The sequence below is a fragment of the Xylona heveae genome (assembly GCF_001619985.1).
Source record: "Xylona heveae TC161 unplaced genomic scaffold L228scaffold_3, whole genome shotgun sequence".
NCBI classification, from domain to species: domain Eukaryota; kingdom Fungi; phylum Ascomycota; class Xylonomycetes; order Xylonales; family Xylonaceae; genus Xylona; species Xylona heveae.
The window spans coordinates 2,130,017-2,151,675 of record NW_017264195.1 but is presented as its reverse complement, the minus strand read 5'-3'; the positions used below and the strand labels follow the sequence as shown (position 1 = coordinate 2,151,675).

Sequence of the window (21,659 nt, the reverse complement as noted above, 5' to 3'; positions counted from 1 at the left end):
TTTTGATTCCGTTGACGAAGGCTGGGGGATATCCTTCGAAATTGTCGTCGTCGAGGTTCGTCGTCGTGGGCGGATTCGTCTCGCTATGCGAAGGTTCGAAATTCGTCTACGGCCGAGTGTGCGCTGATTAGGTAAGCCGCGCTTTTTGTGGGCCTAGCCCTTAATGCCAAGGCCAGGACAGGTACTTGCCGGTCCCTTTCCCGAAACGAAACCCGTACTCCGTATGTTACCACAGTCAAGTTAACGTTACTATACGATGGTAGTTTATGTCTAGAAGGATTCAGATGCTCTTTGCCTTCGACATGTCGACAAAACTTTTAAAAATGTGAAATCGTCCGATGTCTCGACCTTGTTTTGACTTCCGTCAAGAGAAGACACTATGGAAATCACTTTATTATGTCAATGATTTGTTTATGGCCTGGACATGTTCGATCGTTCCACCGATCCCCATCCGTGTTTCGGAAACTTTAAAGGGGCCTCGCGATCATGGAACATTCCTAGGCCAAGTTCGCTCAGTGCGCAGTTGCGGTGCAAGCTGGCCATTTATCATTTCAGATTAGCGCTTCATGTCTTGAATTTTACCTAAATTATATTGATCAACCATTTCAAAAAAATCCAGACCGGTATATAGATGCGTTCACTACCATCGAATACGATGCGATGAAAACCTACAAGCTGCTCTTTATCCATTGCTTGAAATCATTCAAGATTCTCGGTCTGAAAGGAGTATGATTCGGGTATTCATCGTCAAGCGCCTTGTGTGCTTCAATCCTCCGAACGGGCGTAATTTGTTACAGTACATTACTTGATAGCGACAGATGACTACAATTTATTACTTCCCAAAATTTCAATTGCAAATATCGCACGACACGGAAACTTCTCGGTCATTTTCCGCACTTGGAGAGTAGGGATCATGGATTTCTGTGCAACGTCGTGGTTCATCTACCTCCAGGGTGCAACCATGTCCGTTTTCCATCACTGGGTAGGCTATGCGTGGTCCAATACCCCGGCGGAAGGACTGTACTACCAAGCATCTGATCAGAAAAGATAAACCCAGCACCTGCTTGATCAAATATAAGAGGTTTTCTAGCATGCCCGCCCAAGGAGTATCAATAAGCAGCTGGGGATGATAGCCGTGAAAACCACATCTGTCCTTTGTGTTTTCCTATTGGCCAAGCACAGTCAACTTCTGTCCAAAAATCATCCGAGATGATTTTACAATCTTTCCTCGAGGCTGACAGCCTATATCTAATGATGTGGCGGGCTTCTTCAACAGCCCTCGATTCTTTCCGACCTTTATGATGAGTCGCCTTTATTTTTGCCACGACGGCCGTGTGACACTATTGGCGCCACGACTGTATCAATTTTGATGCAGGAATGGTTTAATAATTTTCTGTATGTTCCCACGTTCCAGTATACATGTCAAGTATAGCGTGGACCAGCATCTGTGTCGCGCGATGAATGCTTTGAAATCCAGTTCTATTGCCGGCAGTGTAACCTTCGAAGATAAAATTTTGAAGAGGAAGGTTTGCAAAAATTTTACGCCATCATTCAAGCTGCATACCGAAGCTTCGTTCTGAATTGAATGCAAGTTGTTTCTGAAAGAAACTACATAAGGCCCGGGCCCTTGGCACCATGTTTGATGTCTTGTTAATTCAGGATGGCGAACTGCCTATTTCTTACTCACGCATGAGCAGTTGAGGAATTTCCAACCTGCATTCAAATCCTGTCAGCATTGTTTAGATAATTATGTGGCCCAGAACTGTCAAGGCGTTCGATCGGTACATCACCACTCAAGTGAGACAAGGCGAACTGTGGCTTCGCTCAGATTTGCCATTTTCTTATCCGCTATGTGTGTCTGTAATAGCGGCATGTGATATCGGCAAAGCAGGATGCGACCAAAATCCCGTGGCTGGCGAATTGCTTGACGTCGGTGTAAAGAATGTCAATCTGTACCGGAACCTCCTCGGTGAGAATTATCGAAATTGCATCTTCAGGTTCGACGAGCAAATCGCAGTCTCCCTAGAGCTTATGCATTGAGAAAGAAAGGCCATGTGCTGTGCCGCAAAACGAACTATACCGCATTGGTTCACCGCCCACATGGCCCTAATCAGACCCTGAGCGGCCAGTTTTTGATTCTCTGGCACGATCTTCCCCCTTTGAAAATTCCGTTAGGTAAGCTCGTAATTGAAATCAGACTCATTCGACTTTGGCTCTACGGCAAAAACATCAAGTACAGCCACCTACGTCGAATATGCTTGAAAGAGTGAGACTTGATGACGGGTGGGGCGACAACGATTGTAGAGAGGCGCCTGATGGCGCTCGGCAAAAAGGGTAAACGGTCCATCGAACGTAGTCTAGACCATGAAGGCCAAAGCCCAAACACCCGCCAGCCTGTAACCGCAGCCGAGAGGAAAGAGTTACATGAAAGGTACCCTTACGGCGACGTTACATCTACTATGCTCCCTGCTTGCCGGGCCAAAGACGTCCTAACACTCATGCCAACGCAAATAATGATCGGGAGAAGGTAATGAGGCTTCTCAGCTAATTCGACAGGGTACTTAAATGCTATGTGTATACAGGCGCAGTGCTGGTACGCGAGGTGCTGCCGATGGTTCTCTTAGGCACTTGTAGATGCCTGCCGATCTTTCCGGAAGAACGGCAGTACATAACAGTACCTTGTCCAGGGTGTGTTCGAAGTAAGCTGCTCGGGTACCTGACTAGTCACTCGATGCTTCCCTGATTGGATGCGGAGAGTTCTGCGGGGATGATGAGCATCGGGAAAGTCTTGGAGAAGCCAAGAGGTTTCTGGTCGGTCTCGGCTCGAGGAAGCCGCGACTAGAGCGAGATCTAGATTGCAGTGGAGGGAAGGGATCGGCCATAAGCAGGGGACTGAACTTGGTTCTCCCCCCACTCAGCTGTCGACAAATGACTGAACTGCAGTGAGCCCAGCGGCAGGGTTTCCTTTAAGTCCACACAGTGAGAGAGTTAACTGTATCAGAGAGTGCTTGAGTGTGCAAAGGTTATCTACATGCTAACTACCTGCCTACCTGCCTACCTTACCTTTTTTTTTTCTCTTCATAATTTCCTAGCTAAAGTACCCACCAACCCCCGGGGCGCTTCTCGACACTGACGATCAGTCATCCCCAATAGAAACACCCTGCAAGTGTCCTACCCTTCTGAGCAGAACGAACACAAGAAGGAAAAAGGACTATGGATGCAGTGAAATGTACCCAATAACCCCGGTGCACGCAGATGATGACGAAGCATTTCATTGTCTTGCTTCTTCCCTCTAGCCCGCAGTCGTGGGCTGCTTGACCAAACTAACCACACCCCCTCCCTCCCCCCTTCACACCACTCACACACATACACACCCACCCCCACCCCCAAAACCCCCGGCCGGGTGCCAAAGTGAAGGAAGCCAAGGTACCGTCCATGGTGCGCTGCGCGAACCCCGGCAGTGGCATCGCCGGCCTCAAATGTGGCTTCGGGTCGCTTTACCTCAAGTTATACCACTACAGTTCCACCACCTGCAGCTCGTTCTTGCCTAACCTACTTTTTCCAACCGCACCTATCATTCATCTTTAGACGCCCATCATCTCTTTCTTTCACTCTCTAGCTAGTCATTTTCGTCCACATCGTTAAGCTCGTAGCTCTTAGAGGAGAGCATCGCCCATCCTTTATTCTATGGTGATAACCTATAGGACACCGACACACGATTCGGACGACCTTAGTATTCCTTAGCAGATGGGATTTGCCTGAAGGGTTGCTGGCAATTCATTTCAACCTAGAATTCGGCCATCAAACTTAGTCGATCTTCGCCGTGAGCTCTCCTTAATCATATTCAGGAGCAAAGCAGAAAACCTCGACACGCAATATACGGGAATCAACGGCATTATTCACGTCCAGAGCTCGACGAGGCGGCAGCCCGGTGCTGGTGGTAGTTGCAGACCCTCATAATACTTCATCTGTGATTGGCTGCTACATACACTCTGTCATAAAACAAGATCGGCGACGCCTTCTCAGGACGGCAACCCTGCCTCCCTGAAGCCGGCGCTGAAGAGGGAGCAAATGCCGGATGGACAAAAGCTCAAAAGCGCACAAGGATGCATCGCCTCGCTCCACCCCGCGGACCTCGTTATGTTTGTCCAGTCCCATACCTGGTCTGGCCTTGCATCACGGTGACCCGGGGTTTGACGAGACCTTGGAACGTGTGTACGCCGCCCCCGAGAGTAACGCCGCCGAGCAGCTTATCGAGCTCAAGATGCAGCTCAGGAGAGCGGGTTTATACGAGTTCTGGACGTTGTTGATGGAAGGTGTCACCAAGATTACTGGCGCACAATTTGGATTTGTTTCGAAACGCATCCTCGTGGACGACGAGCACTCTGCTGTTGAAATGCCACCGATAGGTGAGCCTGGTTCCTGCTTGATGGGCGTAATCCTTTATTATAACGACGGCCATGGCATCAAAAACGAGCATCGAGACAGCAAGTATTTTGCCTATGGAGCTCCTTGTGGGCACATGAAGCACGACAAGGTCTTCCTCGTTCCAGAAAAGCTCACCGAGTTTACCAAGGACAACCCGAACACTCTACCTTTTCCTTGCGATGCTTATCTGGGCGTCCCTCTCTTCGCAGATGGAAGATGCTTCGCTCACTTTGGTTTGATGTGGACGGTGGAGGGAGCTCGGGCTCGCAACTTAGGTTGGGGCTATCTCGAGATGATCCTCCACTCGCTTGAAGACATTATTCAGCAACGTATTCTTGATGGAGAAAGCTTCACAAAGACCAAGAAATTGACTGATGGTCGGAATCAAGTTATTCCTTCCAATGCCGTCGCGATTACACAGTCTTTGAAACCCTATGCCCGCAGTCTTTCGCATGAGTTGCGTACTCCCATGCAGGGGGTCGTTGGGATGCTGGATGTGATGCACGCTACCGTTCAGGAAGCAGTCGAAGGGCAGTCAATTACTGAGGTTCGGGAGATATTTCAGGCATTGAAGGAAAACATCGAGGCTGTACAAGGTCAGTGGCTTGCTTCGGTTCCGAAATTGGATATCGCGGTGTGTTGACGCCAGATTAGATAGCTCCAGACGGGCCTGTGATGCCGCGGACAACGTTATCCATGCATATGATCTTAATATGGAAGTACCAGATACGCCGCCGGGCGATTTTGAAGAACCCAGCATTACGAACCCCCTCGAGACTGAGAACGTTCCATCAAAATCGGCTGTTAAGCGGAACTTCGGATTGCTTGAACCGGTCTCCTCCAAGAGACAAAGGAGTGAACCCGTTGACAAATACCATGAAAGCCCTCGGAAACGACGAATGGCAGCAAATTCGACAGCGTCAGCGCGACAACGAACCAGTCTCTCCCCGCGCAGTCGACGACTCAAGTTAGCGGTCAGAGAAGGCGAGGAACTCATGAATGGCTCGACTGGCAATCACGCCGAAAGCAATCAACTCGTCAAAGGACCGCCGCGGTTGACGCCGGTAGAATACGCTCTTCATGCCCTTGACCAAGGAGCAGCTATTGCGCCTGGATTTTGCCGCACCAATATTCGTGAAGTCTTGCACTATGTCATAAATGAGTCGTTGAGGGTCGGTGGAAGGCCTGAGTCAGCCGTTGCTGAAGATACTGCACGAGGAGAGCTCATCGAGATAAGAACACGATCGTCCAGCGGACAACTCAACACCAAAATCATTGACTGGTCTGTGGATCCGGCAATGCCAGAAGTGTTGTTGGGTGAGTTTCATTTCTTGTTCTTTTTTTTTGTTGGTGTTTAAACCAAGTTGATTCTGGTCCAGCTAATGGAATAATTAGTTGAAGATAGTGATATCGCCAAATTGATTTCCTGTGTATTCTTGAACGCCTTGAAGTTTACAGAGCGAGGGAAAATTGTCGTAACTGCAGTCATGAGCCCAAAGTCCCGCTACCTTGTGATCAATGTCAAAGACACAGGGACCGGCATACCAAAGAGCTTCATTCCAAAGTTGTTCAAGCCATTTGCCAGGGAAGATGATTCTATCACCCGGCAACAAGAGGGACTCGGACTCGGCTTGCTCGTTGCCAAAGGGCTCGTCCGCAAAATTGGCGGTGATCTTATCTGTGTCCGTTCAGAGACTTCAGGCCCGCACCGAGGTACCGAATTTGAAATACGGATCCCAGCTTCAGTTGCGAAAGTACGCAGCACTCCAAGCACTCCCGTACATACTCCCACGCCAACTGTACGGCCCACAGCTGCCGCAGAAGTAATTGTTCAAGGGAAATCTTCTGTTCGTCGAGGGTCGCGGAACGGTATTATTTCGGTCGACAATCGTGCAATCAATCGTCCGACCTCAGTCGCAGTGCCACCTCCACCCAGCGGACTTATTTCATCGTCAATATTGCCCAGCCCGAATCCGGCATTGCATCGCCGCAGTCCGACTGTTGCGAGAATCCCACTTCAAAAGGGCAGCTTTGATAGGGAACTTTCTAAGAGATGTCCGCTCAATATACTCGTGGTGGAAGATAACATAATCAATCGCAAGCTGCTGGTCAATATGCTTTCAAAGCTGGGTTATAGCAAGGTCTACGAAGCTTACAATGGGGTTGAGGCTGTGCGGCAAATGTCTATTGATCGTGGGCGCACCGGCGCTATTGATGTTGTTCTCATGGACCTCTGGATGCCAGTCATGGATGGATACGAAGCCACTGAGAAGATTTTAAGCATGCATCCCGGAGCAAAGAATAGCATCACCATCTTGGCTATAAGTGCCGACGGCACGACTGAAGCCAAAGAGAGAGCGGCACGCGTAGGAATAAACGGATTCCTCACCAAGCCATACAAACTTCTAGACCTGGAGCGTCTCATTATCGAGCATTGTGCGAAGAAGGCAGCAAAAGACGCTGCAATAACCGTCGAAGACCAAAGTCCATGAGAGGCGCTTTCCTATTGTTTCCATCGCTTGTCTCAGCTTTCACTTGCAGAGGTTGTCATCCATTCTTTGGTGTCTTTTTCGCTTTTTGATTATTTTTCAAAAAGCACAGGTGTCCATACCTAAGGGAACATTCTTTTTTTTTTTTTTTTTTTTTTTTTTTTCTGGTTGTATTGAGGTAAAGGTCACGGCGACGGAGTTTCTGCTTTCAGATGGGATATACCTAGGTTGCTGAACTTTTAATTTGTCTGGTTTGGGAAGTGTTAGGGCATAGCGTTAGGATATGTTTATGATATGGCTATGAGCATCTTTCCTTATTTGAATTTTGTTGTTGTCGATAATATCATTGTGATCTATATGCTATCTCGACTCTATATTGATCCTTGGGATGGATATGATGAATCAAAAAAATGTTAGTTAGGGAACCGCAAGCACTAACATTGTATTCGAAATTCCTTTTTTATGATGATGTTTGCCAATTATTTTGCCACGTTGATTATTGACTGCCATTTCGCAATCTACTGCCAGTTAGAAATGTCGGATCAAAAACAGCGATTACGTTAGTCCCCAATCCATACAACTCCTGTCTCAGTTGATTACGGGGTACTTGGCAAGTTTGCAATGTTTGACTCGTGTAACTTGTTAGGCCGAGACCGAGCAACAGTGGCTTGGTCTGAGCCATTGACCTAGGTAGTTACCTGCTGTAGATGAGCACTCCTGAAGTGAGCTCAAGAGATTGACGAAGACAGAAGTTCAGACAGATTATATCTGTGTGTTTCCTCAGAATTTTGATTCGACTTTCACTCTAATGCATGCTCAAATTTACAGTGTCGCCAACGTTCTAACCGATATTCTCTCGTCAACGGCCTATGCCCCTGTTCCAGACTCATATCAACCAAATTGCAATTAGCTATTACACCTTCGCAAACGGATCTTTCGAGTCTATTCAATGAATCGGAGTTGAAAATATATATGCGTCGTGTCCTCTCCTTCTCTCGTTCATTACATTCCGCCAAACTTACGATTTGAGCAATCGCCATTCGGATATACTGCTACACAACCCCAGCACGACCGAAAAGATTGAGGAGGATTTGTTGCGACAAGCATAGAACCATCGGGACAAGAAGAAGGTTGTGTTTGTGATAGGATTGCTGTCACCAGCACCTACAACAACACATGCAGACGGCCAAATCCAAAGCCGAGCAGCAGATCCAGAAAGCAAAGGTCAGTCGGGTTTTCTATCCATTAATCTGAGTTGGATATAAGAAGGAGGGAGCAGGCGGATGGTATTTTAGGATGGGAAGACAGAAAAGTACGAGGCTCTTATCTGGGACCTGACACGGTGCTTCCGGAAGAGCCTCTTAATCAGACCAATTGTAATGGATCCGCTCTCAATTTCTGCGGCAGCTATGTGGCAAGGCCAACGTTGAGAACAACGAGAATCCTGCGCTCGATTTGATACTTGGTGCTTGCGGAATTGCATTCGGCAATAGCATGCAGATGTTGAGGGCGTTCTATTGCTACTCAGTTATAGTGACAATCGCAATTAGCGCAGAAGGACCTATTCGTGGGCTTAGATACACGACTATTACAAAGCTTCCATTTCGTGTTGGGATTCAATCAAAGGGGAAAATCTAGTTGGATTTTGTTGACTGACTTATTTGATTTTATAGCTTGCCAACTCGTACCATGCTTTATTGGAGTAAGTTTGTTCCCCCTTTCTGGCTTGATTCATGCACAGGTTTTGGCGGGTATCGCTCTTATGATGAGAAGAAGCTAAACTCTTTACTCACAGGGAATTTTCTTCCAAGGACCTGCGAACAGTTGGCAATTACAGTCTCGGTCGGCTCATCGGCAAAGGATCTTTTGGCAAGGTCTATTTAGCCTCCCACAAACTTACCAATGGGTTAAAGGTATAATTTGGCGCGTTCAAATTCGCAGTATAGAATTTTTAGAACTGACTGTTCTGTTTTGCACGGTTCAGGTTGTTCTAAAATCCGCTGATAAGAATGACACCAACCTTGCCCGAGAAATACATCACCACCGCCAATTCATTCACCCGCACATTGCGCGACTTTACGAGGTTATCGTGACCGAAACTCTGGTCTGGTTGGTTCTGGAGTACTGTCCCGGTATGGAATACCCAAATTTTGGCGGGTAAAGAGCGCGTCAGCTGACATGAAAGTTTGTAGGCGACGAGCTATATAATTACCTTCTTCGTCATGGGCCTCTCCCAGTTGACCAAGTTCAAAAGATATTTTCACAATTAGTCGGTGCCGTTGCCTATGTCCATAACAAATCCTGCGTTCACCGAGACTTGAAGTTGGAGAACATTCTCTTGGATAAACATGGCAATGTCAAGCTCTGCGATTTCGGGTTCACAAGGGAATATGAAGGGAAATCAAGCTACCTTCAAACTTTTTGTGGAACAATATGCTATTCGGCTCCGGAAATGCTCAAGGCCGAAAAGTATGCCGGAGAAAAGGTGGATGTTTGGAGTTTGGGGATCATCCTTTACGCCTTACTTGCGGGCGAATTGCCATTCGACGAGGATAGCGATGCGGATACGAAGATGAAGATTTTGACAACAGAGCCGAAATACCCGGACCATTTCCCAGAAGATGCCAAGACTCTTATAGGCCAGCTGCTATCAAAGCGGCCGTTGCTTCGGCCTTCGCTCTCAGACGTACTGGCTCACCCTTTCCTGACCGAATATGCTCACCAGCAGCAAGCAACATTGAAGATTCAACAACCGGCGCCGTTTACGACGAAGCTCGAAAAGGACACACTTCAACGTATGCGAAGCGCAGGCGTGGACATTGATCAAGTTATTGAAAACGTCTTGGCCCAAAGGTGCGACAGTTTAGCGGGCTGGTGGGCTTTATTGATCGAGAAGGAGGAGAGGAAAGAGAAGCGAAGGGAACGGAAGAGGAAGGAAAAAGAGTCTGAAGCCAGAACATTACGACGGCTCAGTGCGGCCAGTAGTCGCCTGGATCGTATAGCGCCCACACTGACGGAAGTTGATGAGGAGGGTGAGCTGGGCCAAGGGGATGGTGATGTGCCTATCAGTCGCGGAAGAAAAGACAGAAGAAGCGGTACAAGCTGTATGTTTTGTACCCGTTGAGCTTTCTTCCTTCTTCGCTCTATTTTGCTATTCACTACTATCGTTTCACAAGGCTGACCTGAATATTAGCAACGTTGGGCATACCTGAGCTTCCTCGCCTGCCTGAGAATCAGTCAACCGAATCCCAAGAGCCAGTCACTCCCCCTCCGCCAATCGAAAAAGACCGAATCCGCTCCGGTAGTTCATCGCGACAGCGTCCTATGGTGCCACCAAAAGACGTGCGGAGGTCACGGAGCAGTCATCTTCACATCACGACAAATGCTGACCTGCTTTCGCCACATGGCTACACCAGCCGACGGGCCCGTAAACATCAACATCCTTTCATGAGCCAACTTGCTTCTATAAAACATTGGTTTATGGATACGACAAAGCGCGGACGATCACCGAATGGCTCAAAGAGCACGACTCCATCAAAGTCTCCCGGCCAAAAGAAGCCAGAAGGCGCGCGGAAAGTTTCACCCGCCTCTACTTCAACATTGAATTCAACTGTCGCCTCGGGGTTGCCGACGCGATCAACTGCACCACAAAGGCCGAGGATATCTACGACGCCTCATAATCGCAGCTCACTCTCTCCATCTCCACTTACCCCCCACTCGTCTTACCGCAGAACCCCATCTGGCCTTCGGGGCAGAAAATCGACATCATCATCAGTTTCGTCTATTCGGTCCATGCATAAGCGAAACTATAGTCATTCAAAAGCCTCCTCAACTTCTTCCGCATCAGCATCGGTTACCTCATCAAAGAAGGTGCCTCGGTCTCCCCACTCTTCCGTCAAAGTCCTTCCTGCTACACCGACGAATAGCGTTTTCCCATCCGGTTTACGCCTTGTGCGGTCTCCTCCGAGTTACAACGAGACGGCTCACTTTGGAAGCCCAACGCCTTCTCTCACATTTGCTAGGCGCAAGAGAAGTCCATTCAAAGGCCCAATGCTCGGCCTAAGTACAGGCCACGGCTCAGCTGGCGCCGCTACTCGAGGCCGCGACGCAAGCGTCAGCAGCAGGACGGCTTCCATCACGGAGCGTCGAAGTGGCGAAGTGATCCAAGAAGAGGACGAGAATGATTTTGAAGAAGTCGACGCCTTTTCACCTGTCGCTGGGCCTGGAGAAGGCGCTGATAATGATGACAGTCCATTTGGTGGACCACTACGATCCGAGGCATGACGTCCTTGAGTATGCATATAAATGTCTTTTTCAATTACCTTTGAGGACCGCATCTAAAAATCTTGTTGGCAATATTATCCTAAAAATTAGCAGCGTTGACAAGAGCTTCATGCTAAAAAGCAATGGCTTTTGCTCGTACTATTCCAGATTTCCCTATCTTCTTTTCTTTTCTTTATCTTCCATTCATTTATTCATTCCTCCTTTTTCTATTATTTTATTTAATTTTCTTCCTCTTCCATTTTCATTTGGATACCCAGGGCGAAGTCAAGGAAATGGGACACCTCTTTAACTTTATTGCGTCTTACGGTCGAGAGGCTGACCGCTATAGCTGTGCCCGTTGGACTGTATGTTATCTACATTTGTTTCTTTTCATGTCCATTTTACCATACATAGGTGCATATTATTATTTATTATTTATTATTCTCATTTGTTTATTTTATTTTATTTCTACATTTCCGTTGATTTAATCAGTATTTGGTAATATAAACTTATTAGACCGCCACCAAATTGATGATTTACGTGTTGCTTCATCATCGTAATTTTGGTCCATTGATGTCCAAATTATTGTTAAGCAACCATGTCAGTTGGACTGGACTCTAAGTTTATAATCAGTGATTACAAAACGTGTGCTTACGATGGACAGTACGTAGTATTACCAGGTTCTGCGCCAGCACTCATGCTGTCCTAATTGTCTAAATGTCTGTCAGGCTGCTTACTACTCCGTACAGAATCGCAACGTCTCTCCACTCTACCACTCCATAGTCACTTAGTCTCTTTTTCCAATCTTATCTTTTTCGCCTCTACTGTACTACGTAACTTATACCATAGGTGGCTTCTAGAAGGAATAGTTAGTCCGTTATCCATCGGAAAATCTTCTTCTTCTTCTTCTTCTTCTTCTTCTTCTTCTCCCGCTGCGGGCTGACAACGCCTAACCCCCTTTTGTCCGCCCCCAGTTGCGCAACAATTGTTTCTCCTAATGCGCCTAGGATATAAGATCTTGAGCTCGTGGCAGCCCATGTGGCGCCCGTGGCTTGAGCGAAGAGCGAAAGGCGCAAGTTGCAAGGTGCATCTGCAGACCATGCGCCGCCTGTCGGAAGATAGAACCATGTGCGATGACGATGACAATGACGATGATGTGTATACTTGACGGTAGCCACAATGTTACCTACGGAGTATGACCAACGTTGGATCCTATATCCTACGCAAAACAAGGTGATACAAAGGTAAGCTTCCTAAGTCTAAAAAGTGACCGAACGGACATTCGACCCGTAAGTGATAGGAACAAAGAAAACAGAGGAAATAGAGGGATGGGTTTATCAAGCAAGTCGAAAACCAAACCGTGTCGTTTAACGTTAGAGTAGGTAGGTAAGGTAGGTAGTTTATGTCCTCGGTCTTGCTCCTCGCTCCCGCTTGAACAATTTCCATGTGTCAAACTTTTTGTTTTAAACAGATTTGCTACGTACAAGCTTCCGCCGAGCACCCACCGCTCGTTACGAGATTCCATCAGGCCGTCCTCGGTCCAACTAACTTACCTTCCTACCTACCTTAGGTACCTTAGGTAGGTATGGGCAGAGTGACCTCTGGGACAAAAGACTTGCGGGTGCTTACACACATATGACAGGGATGTTTTAAAAGACGTGTGTCTGAATTACAGAGTACAGAGGATATCCGCGTTTATGCGCCAGAATCCTCCGAGAGAGCCGCGAATTTCCATTAAAGTCCGATATGTTGTCGTTGTCTCCGAGATCGCAGACGACAGTGCTCAGTAATGTTCTCGAAAGATGAGAAGGCGGATAGACCAGGGGGAGCCTTATCTCTGCACGCTCGCACCTGGTGGGTTTTTGGCGGGTTTTGGCGATTGCGGGTCCTGCGGCTCCACTGTTCCCCCGTTCCACCGCTTCCCGACCAGATACAGTAGTTAAAGGTAAGCCTGATTAGTGTGCAGGACATGTAATGGCATAATGTAAATTACAAGAGTAATGGAGATATTCGAGAAGACTTCTAACGCTTAAGCTACTGTATGCAGTAGTGTAAAGGTACTGATAAGAGTGGATCGTAGACGATGGAATTATCAGGATTATGATAACTTATGATATGATGTTGTTTCGTATAGCTACCAAGGTAGCTCAAGTCACGTTATGATCACAGAGTCATCGTACAGGACCGTATGACGCGCAACGTCATGCAGATCGTCAGAGCATACGAGTACTGATTACTCTGTTACAATTCGTCAGATATCTGTCAAGTTGTACCTCTGTAAACGTGCGAGGATAACGTGAGTATTTTCATCGATATTAGTCACATCATGAGAAGCGTGGTTGATGGTTTCAAAGACTAGGTAGCACCTGATAGAGTTACAGGATATACAGAGGAACGGAACGTCATCATAGAAATCAAATTTATACAAAAGAGACAAAGTTTATTATTGACGTTTCCAGCCTTGGTCCATCCACTAGTCAACGTATGGGAATTTAAATGCGAAACGTATAATGATAAAGGGCGAAATGAAGGACGACTAACGGGATGGTTGGTAGTACTGTCACCTTGTTCGGGCACATCGGGCACATCGGGCACCCCGCAAAAGGCTTGACTGGAAAGAGACATCATGCTCCGAATCCTACCCAAGAGTGGCTAAATCCACTGAACCTCGGCAATGGGAAGGATGAGGAGGAGAAAGAAAAGGACAAGTCAATTGCAAAGAAGCATGCTTTCGGTCTGTCAATGGCGGCCTGGTATGGGTAGTGTTGGTGTGTGGTTAAATCTTAGGCAGAAGAGGCGAGGGGGGTGTTAGTTATGCCTATTGTGCTGTAGCTTGGTGCGGAGACGGGGGCGGTTTTCCACCAGAGAGGCGCAAAACATGCAGTAGCTCTACTTGTACTCAGTGGAATTGGTTGCGCAGTCTGACGGTACTGTACAGAGGTACGGTGTAGTCTGGTACGAGTACGCAATAACAGGTTTGTCATGCGAAGAGGCTAATCGCTCAGATTACCAGGTAATGAAGGAGCAATCCAAGCATTCGTTGGGCAAAAGGGATTCTACGCGGCTTCTAGAAATGCAACCCCCCTTTTACTCGGCGTGAAATGCAGCGATACGTGGAATCAAGTCTTGTTTTTTCCTATGGTGCAGACCATGTCAACAGTGGCTGCCAGGATGATTCGTGGTGCCAAGGTGCGAGGTGCTAGGTGCAAGGTGCAAGGTGCCAGTGCAACGAGATGATAAATGCGGAGAAGGCACTAACAAGTCTTGGCAGAAAACACAGTTTCGGTACAAAAAGATCGGGGGATTTTTGTCCTTCATCTCCACTTCTCGCTCTCTCTCTCAATCTATCGGACACCAAGCGGAAAGCGCAGAGATAAGACCTGCCATAAGGAGTAAGTTAAGCGACATTTTGCTAGGCTGACGGGGGTCAGGGTACGTCACTTGATATCAAGCACAATTAATGACCAACGGACATTACGAATAACAAGCCCGTGCACGCATTGATGACCATGGGTAATTAATACGGATACTCAGTATGTGTACTCAGTAGAAGTGTACATGTGTGAAGAAATAATAATAATAATAATGATAATGATAATAATAATCAAGTATTGTTACTTTGATATTTGAAGCGGCTGACAGGACTACACATATAAGTCAGCTATGGTAACGCAGAGGCGCCATGCTTGGCATATTCAGGTGGCCAAAATGATGATGATGCTGGTATTGCCCGACGGCCAAAGGGGAGAAGAAGGAGAAGAAGGAGAAGAAGGAGGCTGGTCTTATCAGCAGGGAATTAATTGCGCCATGGTGCCAAAGTCTCTATTACATGGAGCCAATCAGAAGGATTCACGGCTTATCTCGTCGGAGCCGGGGAGCATCGCTAGTCAGGTTACTATAGAAGTAGTCACTTACCGTAGCGGGTCGAACAATGTGGGATCATGGGAGAGAAACTCACTGTCCCGCTAGTCCACCAGAGAGAAGCCTTCGGGGGCTCTTGGGTTCCTTCATTTCCTTCGATGCTAATTCTTTAGACTTTGCCTGGTCTGGTATCATCACGAAACGGGAACGGGAGTGATTGACAAGTTTCGGTGAAAGAGCCAGGTTCTGTCCGGCCTCGTGCTGAGGTTGCTCAAAGTACCTTGGACGAGAGAGTACATGCTGCTTTGACTTGATGACCTAGTATGGGGAATATCAAAAAGAAAGACAAATAGCGACAGAGGCATGGCCGAGAGATGGACGAGAATTCGACGCGTCTTCCATTGATCGTACCTTGCATATCGGATTATTAGAATCTTTAACCATATCAAAACGGGCCCTTGATTTTTAGTGGCTGAAACGAAGAGATATCTTTCGGGTCGGGGGGTGGCCCTGTCGACTGGACTGACTTGGATAGTAGAGTAACACGTTAGGTACGAAGATCAGGCCAACTCGAGTCAAATCTTTTTCTCTCTTGAAAGGCCGCGAACAGACCCGAAGATGGAGCGGCAAAATGGACCAGGGTTGCGGGTGTGGAGTGTTCTGTTCGGCCACTAGACCTCTATGAGGGAGGTACACCAATTCCTTCACTTACGAGTAACCTAAGTGACTCCATCCCCCCTCAACCCTGCAAGCCACCTGAACAGCCCGTTCTTCGCCCCCATGAAACCTTCAATCTCGCATTTATAACTTGGCCTCCTCCTCCTCGTCGCCCCTCCCTTGTTCTTCTCTGTTTTTGTATCTGCGTTTCATCTAAAAACCTCTCCCGTCACTCTTGACCCCCCGGTCCCTTCAATTCCCTCTTTCCTTGGGAATTGCAAGTGGTCAACGACCGACTTCGAACGGCACGACTATATAGATCACTATTAGATCGCTACAGCACATTACAGTGTTTGCGTGCCTTGAACCTGAGTGACTTTAAAAAGGGATATACTACTCCCATCACATCAGCTGAAGAGTGCCTTGGTCTCGACTCGTTGAAAACGCGACTTGGGACTACGCAACCTTCTTTTGAAACCCAACGGACGTTGACAGGTGGACGCGATGGATTTTGAGAAGAAGGCTCCATCAAGTACCGATATGGGTACCGACAACGGTTCGCCGTCTCCCATGTATGGCGAGACGACAAAACATCACCGTAACTGCGGACAACGCTTGGTCGACAGCTTCAGGAGAGACCCCAATGCCGCCATTATCCCGACCACCACGGACAAGGAGGGTAATAGACATATTGATCTGGAGCATGCCGCTGCCGCCACGGCCGAGTCTGGTCTGTCCCGGCGACTCAAGTCTCGCCATCTTCAGATGATTGCCATTGGTGGTTCCATTGGTAAGTTTGAATATATATATATATATATATATATATTTGGACATTTACAAGATACTAACTGCGCAACCTAGGCACCGGTCTCTTCGTCGGTTCGGGTGCGGCTTTGAGCACCGGTGGTCCGGCTTCGCTCGTCATCGCCTTTATCATCATTGGTGTTATGCTTTACTGCACCGTTCATGCGCTCGGTGAATTGGCCGTCCTCTTCCCCGTCGCCGGTTCCTTCTCCGCCTACTCGACTCGTTTCCTCGACCCCGCCTGGGGTTTCGCCATGGGTTGGAATTACACGCTGCAGTGGCTCGTCACCCTCCCTCTGGAAATTGTCGCCGCTTCCATCACCATTAGCTTTTGGAATGACAAGATCAACCATGCCGCCTGGGTCGCCATCTTCTTGGCCGTCATCATCTCCATCAACTTGTTCGGTGTCAAGGGTTACGGTGAAGCCGAATTCATCTTTGCCATTATCAAGGTCGTCGCCGTCATTGGTTTCATGTGAGTTTTTCTCTTCCCTCTTTCCCCGCCACCGAAAAGCGCTCTTTTTGACTGATCTTTCGCGCAGCATTCTTGGAATTGTTCTCAACTGCGGTGGCGGTCCCAAGGGTAGCTACATTGGTGGCAAGTACTGGCACAACCCTGGCGCCTTCCACGACGGCTTCAAGGGTCTTTGCAGTGTCTTTGTCACTGCTGCCTTTGCCTTTGCCGGTACTGAGCTGGTCGGTCTCGCGGCCGCTGAGACTGCCAACCCGCGCAAGTCTCTTCCCACTGCCATTAAGCAGGTCTTTTGGCGTATCACTCTGGTATATTTCCCCACTCTTTTGCGAAACTAGTTGGCAGCCCTTTTGGAGCTAACGGGCAACTTTGATAGTTTTACGTGGTGTCCCTCATTATCGTTGGTCTGCTCGTGCCTTACAACGACCCTCGTCTGCTCGGCAAGAGCTCTGCCGACGCCAAAGCCTCTCCCTTTGTCCTGGCCATTTACGACGCGGGAATCCAAGTTCTCCCTTCGATCATGAACGTGGTTATTATGATTGCTGTCCTGTCCGTCGGCAACTCGGCCGTCTACGGTTCGTCACGTACCCTGGCCGCTCTGGCCAACCAAGGCCAGGCACCCAAGATCCTCGGATACATTGACCGCACTGGTCGTCCCATTATTTCGATTCTTGTCGCTTCGTCTCTCGGATTCCTTGCCTTCCTCGCCGCCTCGTCCAAGGAGGGCGAGGCCTTCACCTGGATGCTTGCCCTGTCCGGTCTCTCCTCCATCTTCACGTGGGGCTCCATCAACTTGGCCCACATTCGCTTCCGACGTGCCTGGAGGGTCCAGGGCCACTCTCTCGACGAGCTTGCTTTCCGCTCCCAGCCCGGCATTGTCGGCTCCTGGATCGGTTTCATCCTCAACTGCCTGGTGCTTGTCGCCCAGTTTTGGACTGGCTTCGCCCCCGAGGGCTACAAGGACATGTCCACCAACGACCTGGTGCAAAACTTTTTCGAGGGCTACCTGGCTGCTCCCGTCGTCATTGCCTTTTACATTCCTTACAAGCTCTACTACAAGACGCCCTTTATGCGCGCCCGCGACATTGACCTCCACACGGGTATCCGCGAGATGAACCTGGCCGAGCTCCTGGCCGAAGAGCGTGCCGAGCGCGCCACATGGCCCAAGTGGAAGAAGGCCTACAAGTACATGTGTTAATCGTCTTTCTTCTCGTATTTTCCTTCTTTTCATTGTCCTTTTTTCTTTTCTTTTCTTATAATCACCTTTTTGGGAATGGAATGACTACTCCCGTTCTCTCACGGTCGAGGTATCGGATGTTTGTCCTTTTTTTTCTGTCTTATATCACGGTTCAACGGTCACACGGATTATATCTCCTTGGCTCGTCTTTTTGCATTTCAGCGTGGTCATACAGTTTTCTTTCCCTTGTATACTCTTTTGTGTACTTTTCTCCTGGGTATACTCTTTCGTATACCTCGTCAATCCCTCTATTTCCTTTTCTACGTGTAGTATGTTTTTATATCCATTCAACAAAAATAAGTTCAAATCGGGATAGGATGGACTTGGAAGACTTAGATGAAACTGGAAACTGGAAACTGGAAACTGGATAGGATACGAGCAAAAAGAAAATAACTATCAGATTTATCGATTCATAGATCCGCAATTCGGTTCTTTATATGTAATACTCTTTGTCGTTCACTGGTCTTTTCTTCATTGTGTATGAAAGTTGTATGTGTTTGTTTTACAACGTTATAAATCATTGGTCTTTTTGTTTCCTTTTCTCTTATGCCAGCTGTTGTGTTGTTATGTTGGCCTGTTGGTCTGTTGGTCTGTTATGTGAACGTCCGAAAGAGCTATGTAGAATTCAAGACTTTTGATATGCCCCCAATCCCGTTTCTTATGTCCCCGTTCCTTTTGCAACTGTGCTGACTCGCTGAGTCTCTTTCTTTTCGCAAGTTCCGTTCTTTTGTAAGTTCCATTTGCGGCTTGTCATTGGTATGAAATGAATCCATGAATCGACGAATCTATGTTGTTTGTCTAGTTTTGTAAGTTATGTGGTTATGTGGTTTTGTAGTGTTGGATTTTTGTGGGTTTGTGGATTATCAGCTATGTATGGCACAACACTTCAGTCAATTATGGTATGTATGTATGTATGTATGTATGTAATTCAGGGGATATAGTTGTATATAGAAAAATTTTTTTTTTCACATGATTTAACTGCTCGTGGTCATGCATGCAGTCTCTAGGTAAGAACAAAACACTGGCTCTAGGATGCCGGGGCCCGCCAAACCGGCCTCCGTCCCTCCTCTCCCACTCAACCAAGTAAAGTCTGTTACCAAGAGGTCCAGACATGGGAGGTGAGATGGTCTTTTGCGCGAAGACTGATGCAGAGTGTTGGGTCTAAAAGCCGGACGTGAGGCTCGTATAGCTCGTATATGTGGGGTTGGGTATCCCGAGGAGCAGCAGTAGCAGTATTAACGACTCCGAGGGCAGCGAGGCCGAGATAGGAATGGATGAGATCTGTTTTGGTGAGTCAGTTGAGTCAGTTGAGCCAGTTGGTTGTAATGGAATGAGCTGTGGAATATGTAAAGGGTATGTAAAGGATATGTATGCATATAAAGATATAGACGGAAAGGAAGGGTATAAAAAGGAGAAAAGGAGGAAAGGGACAAGGGACAAGGAAAAAGAGAAAGAGAGATGCTGTGAAATGGGGAAAGGACGATACAGGAGATGGGAAAAAGGACGATAATTGAAAGGGAACAGGGATGGGGAAAAAAAGGCAAATAAAAAAAATAAAAATAAAAATAAAGGACCCAAACAAAACGAAGCAAAAGGTAAATCAGAGACATACCAGGAGGATCGCCGGTGATTTTCCCAAACCCGCCAATCAGGTGCTGCGTCTTCTCGAGGAGATGATTACGTGCGGCTTCGCGGTCGATTACATGCAGGCCGTCTAATATCTATACGCAGTCAGTATCTTTGACGATGAAAAGTATTACAGAGGGGAGGAGATGAAATATGGCGGAAAGGTATAAACCAATAACACTAGGAAACATACCCCCAGAGAACCTAGCACCCAGAATGAATAGCATGTATCGGCAATCTTGTTTGCGCGGCCATTGAAGCCCGCCCAACGAAGGGATTCCGGCCTCTGTTGCGTCCCATCCGTACTTGTATTACACTCTCCGTGCGCATCTTTGGAATATGGGTCTATTATCGCCTGTAAATTCGCCGGCGGGAGACTGATAAAAGCATGTCGGTCATGGCATGTTGCGGGCGAATCCGTCTCATCGCCGTATGTGTTCTCCTCGTCAGGCTCTTCGACCGTCTGTGTTTGTCGCGAGGCGAGCCATCGGCTCAGCGTCTCTGGAGAGCTGGGAGCTCTTAGTTCTTGTGATGCAGAAGAAGCGTTTGGAGCAGGTGAAAGCTTATTTAGTCGTCCGAGGGAGGATAGCGCGCCCAGTGAGCAGAACGTTAAGCCAGCTACATATGTTAGCTTTAATGAATACTAAGAGATTATTGTGTGGTGGACAAAACATACCATGAGCTTCAAAAAATGGTCCTTCAGAAATGCCGCCATCATAAGTCTGCACACAAGTAGCGTATTAGTTGAAGTGATGCAATTATCAAAAACTGGCCGGGAGAAATCCCCTTCATACCTCTGAAGACAATATATACTTCACCGTCGCATCAACGTTTATATCCTGCACACCGAGATCCTCGACGGATTTTGTTCCCTTCAAGACCCATCGAATAGCGGCGGCGAACTGGCAGAATCGGGAATCTCTCCCGCCTTCTATACGGCCGCCCTCGGTCATGACTTCTCCGAAGCTTCCATCGTCGCGCTGCATGCGCTTCAGCCACGCAAGTGTCTCTTTCCTGCGCACTTGTTTCAGATCGTCTCCGAGAATTATCAGTGTTGCTAGCGCAGAGTATGTGGCAGCAACACTCGCAGTGTCCCAATGCCTGTTCTCCTCCGTCGTGGCTGCGCCTAGATTCGTCCCAGAAAAGCCCCGGAACCCGCCGCTGGGATGCTGACATTTGTAGATCCAGCGAATGTAGTCGGAGCGTTCGTCGGCTGATACAGACGAGTCTAAAGCAGAGAGCAAGTCAAGTGCGGAGACGATGAAAAATGCTAGCGTCATGCGATTCGTGTCCATGGATGTATACGCTGAGGGGAGAAACGTTTTGAGGCATCGCAGCCAGTATTTGACGTGTTTGTCTCTCCGCAATACTGGGCGGTCCGACGGCGCGGATGTCGGTGGTGTTGAGCTCGCCATTTGGAGGGGAGAGTTGTTGGAGTATGTATATCAGCGCGCAATGAGAGGTATCATATGTCCATTATCGTCCAACGAGAGGTGTGCGGGTTGAGGTAGTGCTCTAGAAGAGTGAAGCTGTCCGGCGGTGGTGGGGAGATGCGGACTATGTTCCGCAGCTGAAGTGGGGGTTGCTGTTTACTTCTCGGAGATGTTCGATAGAGTGGATGACCGTTGAACGAAGCCAGGACTTTCGAGAAGACCCAACGTATATCTATACCAGTATATCACTTTCACAATTATTCCCCAAACTTTTGGTTGATATTCTTGTTCAGTTGTTTTCAAGTAACGTTATGCCCAGCATAGCTCTCTCAGACCCCTAAACACCCTTCCCGGCAAGGAAAAACGTAAGCCCGTCTCCACAAAATGTC

The 21,659-nt window shown here is 47.9% G+C and overlaps 4 protein-coding genes across 4 annotated transcripts; 3 read left to right on the top strand and 1 right to left on the bottom strand.

Annotated features, from left to right (window-relative positions):
- Nucleotides 1-4,078: 4,078 nt before the first annotated feature.
- L228DRAFT_237529 (hypothetical protein) lies at nt 4,079-6,920 on the top strand (the record flags this gene model as incomplete). The annotated part of the gene is made up of 3 exons (XM_018330938.1): nt 4,079-5,024; nt 5,083-5,745; nt 5,824-6,920. The coding sequence occupies 3 exons, from the start codon at nt 4,079-4,081 to the stop codon at nt 6,918-6,920; spliced, it is 2,706 nt and encodes a 901-aa protein (XP_018190169.1).
- An 825-nt stretch (nt 6,921-7,745) lies between these two features.
- On the top strand, nt 7,746-11,598 carry L228DRAFT_245586 (kinase-like protein). Its single transcript, XM_018332202.1, has 6 exons — nt 7,746-8,141; nt 8,591-8,619; nt 8,713-8,830; nt 8,902-9,049; nt 9,110-10,021; nt 10,111-11,598. Exons 1-6 carry the CDS (start codon nt 8,094-8,096, stop codon nt 11,199-11,201), a joined length of 2,346 nt encoding a protein of 781 aa, XP_018190168.1. The 5' UTR covers nt 7,746-8,093; the 3' UTR covers nt 11,202-11,598.
- A 4,640-nt stretch (nt 11,599-16,238) lies between these two features.
- Nucleotides 16,239-18,172, top strand: L228DRAFT_252748 (amino acid permease; the record flags this gene model as incomplete). The annotated part of the gene is made up of 4 exons (XM_018333711.1): nt 16,239-16,488; nt 16,560-16,977; nt 17,045-17,282; nt 17,351-18,172. 4 exons carry the CDS (start codon nt 16,239-16,241, stop codon nt 18,170-18,172), a joined length of 1,728 nt encoding a protein of 575 aa, XP_018190167.1.
- A 1,132-nt stretch (nt 18,173-19,304) lies between these two features.
- L228DRAFT_259807 (geranylgeranyl transferase type I beta subunit) lies at nt 19,305-21,558 on the bottom strand (the record flags this gene model as incomplete). Its single annotated transcript, XM_018334199.1, has 5 exons — nt 20,632-21,558; nt 20,514-20,559; nt 20,031-20,455; nt 19,824-19,932; nt 19,305-19,492 (listed from the first exon to the last, which is right to left on the bottom strand). Exons 1-5 carry the CDS (start codon nt 21,250-21,252, stop codon nt 19,305-19,307), a joined length of 1,389 nt encoding a protein of 462 aa, XP_018190166.1. The 5' UTR covers nt 21,253-21,558.
- Between the last annotated feature and the right edge of the window lie 101 nt (nt 21,559-21,659).